The 4,740-nt window shown below is 35.2% G+C and overlaps 1 protein-coding gene across 1 annotated transcript in view; it reads right to left on the minus strand.

Annotated features, from left to right (window-relative positions):
* The window catches only part of LOC117117866 (bifunctional D-cysteine desulfhydrase/1-aminocyclopropane-1-carboxylate deaminase, mitochondrial-like), a 3,649-nt gene extending 1,392 nt beyond the window's left edge, over window positions 1-2,257 (minus strand). The window contains exons 1-3 of the mRNA XM_033262337.1: window positions 2,166-2,257; window positions 899-998; window positions 169-269 (exon numbers count right to left, since the gene is read on the minus strand). Of these exons, the coding sequence (XP_033118228.1) occupies window positions 169-269; window positions 899-998; window positions 2,166-2,254 (290 nt within the window). The 5' untranslated portion in view covers window positions 2,255-2,257. The remainder of the gene's footprint in view (window positions 1-168; window positions 270-898; window positions 999-2,165) is intronic.
* Between the last annotated feature and the right edge of the window lie 2,483 nt (window positions 2,258-4,740).

Consider the following 4,740-nt stretch of genomic DNA (forward strand, 5'->3'; position numbering starts at 1 on the left):
GTACTAAGAGCGTCTGACTTAAGCCCTGTCAAGATTAAGTATCAAACTTTGACCCTAGTACACTTAAGTTCACTCCATACATGTGTGTGTGTAGTAAGTCATTATGTTTTAATAGCTGATGCCCTGCAGGTTTTTTACACCAAATAAAAAGATCAATTTAATAAATACCTGAGATGGGATCCAGTAAGGAAGTTCCCAATAGCAACACCAGCTGCTGTTCCACCACTGCCTACAGTTAGTATGACATCATCAAACCTGTCAGTCACTCCCTAAAATAATAAATCAATTAATTAATCTCTATTAATCAATAAATCTATCCATACATAGATTGCCTGGACAAGGCTTAAGCAAATCACTCACTAAAACAATCAATCAATCAATCAATCAATCAATTTAACAATCAATCAATCAATCAATCAAAATGATAAAAAAATATATCCACATCATCAAACAACCAATTGAGCAATAAATCAAATTAAATTTATTAATTAAATCTATTATTACATTAATACATCATTAAAGAACAAAATCAATTAAAACGATCAATCAATAACATCATAAGCATGCTTGTAAGGAGCAAGTGATGCATCGTGTAAGGTATGGGACTACTGATCGTGAGGTGCAATGTTGCACTCTCATGTCCTATGTATGCATATAGGCGCAATTTAAACTCTTTGGGACTGGAATGTTTTAATCATTAAATTAATCCATGCATGATTAGAACCCAGGACCCCTGGATTACCAGGCAGGCATCTCAACCAACAAGCTACAAAAGTTCTCAAAATTAAACACTGTTTATATATATGTACTCTATAATAGATCTATTAAGATTTGTGCTGGATGAAAAATCCCATGTTTTAATATATTAGTTTGCAGGAGGGTTTGCCAATCAACTTACCTGTTCTAAGAGTTCTTGCCAGCCACACAAGTAACCATGGAGACCAACAACATTGGATCCGCCAATAGGGATCGAATATGCTTTAATACCCTTTTCCTCTCTAAAAAAAACATAAGGAAATAACATATTTGGCAACGTTTTAATAAAAAAAATATGAATATGCTTAACAGAGCCCACAAAGACATATCAAATCAATGGCATTTAACAGTGGGTGACACGTCCCCCAATTTTACAAAGTTGGGGGGAGGGGAATCATATCAATTGTCCCCCCCTCACATTTTATCAATCTTCTATAGTGAAAACTCCACTTTTCAAAACGAGTAGAAAGTACAACAACAATTGTGAATGACTGTCATGAATTTTGTCTGTTCACTTGTGCTCTGTTTCAAGTGCAGTGCATATTTCCAGACAAAAATCGAGTAAAAACGCAGTTGTTTTTACATTTTGTAAACCATCTCAGTAACCATCAATTTATTGTGAAAACAAAGTACTGTACGTTGTAGAAACTGAAAGCGTGTAAACCTATCAGGCCAACATTTTTACAAACTCAGAAGTGAACAATTTCTACTATAAATGATTTATTCCTTTTGTATATTAAGACCAGTATACACTAAGTGTTTAATATTATCTGCATACATTGCTTATCCTAATTTAAAAACATTATAGTTAACCAATTGAATTTTATATAGCCGTTATTAAACAATAATTGTACAGCCTTCGCAAAGTACATGTTTATCTATTTCAATTTATTTAAGTAGCAATATCACAAGTTCAAGAACTCCGATGTTTTGTTGACGCAATTTCGCCATGTCATGATAATGATAAATTAAATACAAATCACCTTTATGGTTGGGAAATAAAAATGCTAACTAATGTTTTGTGCGCTTCCAATCTCCCTAGTCCTGTTTGATTGTAAATTAGACGGTAGTATTTCCGCTCACAATATTGTAGTCGCAATAGTACAAGGCTGTTCCCCTCCCCCTCCTCTTTCCACAACGGATCGACGCGCTTGTTCTAAACAAAATCTGTACCATAATCTTCTGGTAGAGGAACGTGTGTAGAGGAATTTTTTGATGAAATATGCACCCAAAGGATGTCAGAACATGATTGACAAGTTGCTTCCCATTGGAATGTTAGTGGCAAGAGATTAACAAGATGACACAGGATGAAGGTGATGGATGCCAGAGGATGGTTTGATTGATTGATTTGACAAGTTGCTTTCCATTTAAGGAAAATAAAAAATAAGTGGTCAAAACTTCCAACTTACTGCAGTCTGTCAGCAAGCCGCTGCATTCTTGGCTCAAGGTCGGTCTTCTCTTGAGCTTTTATGGGAACCAAGTACATGGATGCACCCATCAAACTGTTCGATAACATGTTCCCATGACAACCAGTCTCAGAAAGGTTCTAATAAAAGATGCAAAATTAATTACTGAATGATTGACTATGAGTTGAATGTGTTAAGGTAATGATTTATTATATTTATATTATTATTTATTTATTTACTAGGGCCCTGGATAGCAGATGGTTGGGTGTAGGCAGTGAGTGTAAACAGAGCCTCAAAGAAGTGGGAAAAGTCAAGGCTAGTAAGAACACTGGTCCCAAAGTAAATCAGTGGATAAAAGTAGATGTTTACTCACAATAATTCATAATAAGCAGTGATGGATTTAGGATTTCAAAATAAAGGTGGGGAGGGAAGGGGTCCGGAAAAGGAGTTGCACAGATTGGGGGCTCGCCCACCTCAGCCCATCAACGTTGGGGCTGAGACTAATTATGATTATGCCACCTATTTAGATTGCTGGAAATGGCACTCTCACACATAAATTTAAATATATAATGGTACAAACTTGAATATAATTGTATTTTTTTCTCCTAAAAAAATAATAATTTTGAAAAATTTAGAAAGGGGCCAGGCTGTCTGGGCCATCCTTAAGTCTGCCACCGATAAGTATATTTACCTCTTACCTGGATCTGAGTAGAAGATGGGTTTCAATACCAAGTTGTTTAGCTGCAACTGCTGTTGTGTGACAATGGTTTGAATGAACTCCACCACATGTTACCACTGCTTGGCAACCAGTTGCTAAAGCTTCACCTAGTAAAAACTCCAGCTTCCGTACCTAATAAAAACATAAACTTATGACAGAGGGCGCTGATAAACTTGAATTTAAAAACAAAATGACTGACAGAGACGAAGCACATCATGACTATATATGGGCACATCATGACTATATATGGACATATAAAAGTTGTAGCGTGGACAGCGCTTAAGAAGAGGTACTGTGATCAGGCCACATTCGACCTTCAACACATTTACTTCACATTCAAAATCTGTTTTTAACTCATATTTGGGTGGCCTTTTATCCCAGAGGTCAGTTGATATTCAGGGGCCCGCTTAAATATATGAAATAATGTGATGCAAGACATAGAGAGGGAAAATATTTTGAGTCATGAGACCCAGAACCCAGGAATCTGAAGGCAAAGCATTGTCACCACCAAGCACACCTCCACTACAATCTTAATCTTAATCTCTGATCACACATCAGCAGTGGTGAATCTAGGATATATTTTCTGAGCTTCCCAAATGAGATTTTTTTAAGAATAGGAACCTATGGATGGCCAGAAATGACATTTCAGACTGTGACAGACATCTGTTGGCTTGGTGTGGGCAATTTTTATATTTCTTATTAGTTGAACTGCCCGATGTGCTCTGTCCGATGGGGGGAGGGGCTTGACGAGTCCGGTGGGGGGCTTAGGCTCTTGCTTCCCTCTCCCACACTGACTATCAGGTGTGACAAATAAATGTGATATGTCCATATTTGGGTGTAATATGACATAATCATGCACATCACACAAATTTGTCACAAAACATTTGACAGTGTGGACACAGCTTTAAGCTCTGTTCACACTGTCAGGTTCTATGTGACAAATTTCAAGAAGAAAATTCCTGAATTTTTGTATTAAAATGAATTTAAATAATTAGAAATGATACTTTCTTTTATCTGTGACTTGATGTATTATTAAATGATCTTATTAATTTAAATAAATGTTGATATTATCAGTGTAACTAAAGCAATACAGTATTAGACATCTAACCTTGTTACCTGATAAAACAGATCCAGTCATGTCATCTCGCTTGATATAAATATCAATATCATCTGGTATATTTGGAAGACTCCATTTATGAACAGGTGTAAATGGCTAAAAAAACTAAAAAATATTTATTTACCCTTATTAATTGAGAAAATTAATGGAGTAACTGGCGACTAAGTGCTATCTATATTGTATGCATTTGAAAAGTCTGTAGATTTACGTACATAAACTGATATCCAATTTTAAATTTTGAGACATACTTTGAAAATATTATTTTGATCTTAACAATTGAATTTTTTCCACAGGAACTGAATGAGTTTGAACTGGTCATCTGGCAAACCTACTGTATTCCCATCTTTTTAATAAACATTTCCTCGTTATAGAGGTTGGCTGTAGAGCTAAAAGACATTTTGCAAAAAAGTTTCCCTTTAATAATAATAAGAGTGCCCTAAAGCAGGAGTTCAGCTTTTAAAAATTGACTGATTAATACATTAAAAAAATTATATTCTCATATATAAATAAAAGTATTTTGAAAATCAAATATATTTATATACAATTGGATTTTTTCCTACCTTAACTTTCACTAATGGAATCATTTGAAGCTGGCTTGCCCAATCAGGTGGCCTGTAACTGAGTAGTTTATATGAATTACTCTTTGTATGTTGGCATCTGTGATTCGTTGTTGCAAGCAGTAGATGTCTTCTTAAATGATTGATCTTCACCTGGCAAATTAGAGCCTTTACTTTGAATGCAAT

Source organism: Anneissia japonica, unplaced genomic scaffold (assembly GCF_011630105.1).
Source record: "Anneissia japonica isolate Jap-2015-1 unplaced genomic scaffold, ASM1163010v1 scaffold12011_len10056_cov159, whole genome shotgun sequence".
Lineage (NCBI taxonomy): Eukaryota > Metazoa > Echinodermata > Crinoidea > Comatulida > Comatulidae > Anneissia > Anneissia japonica.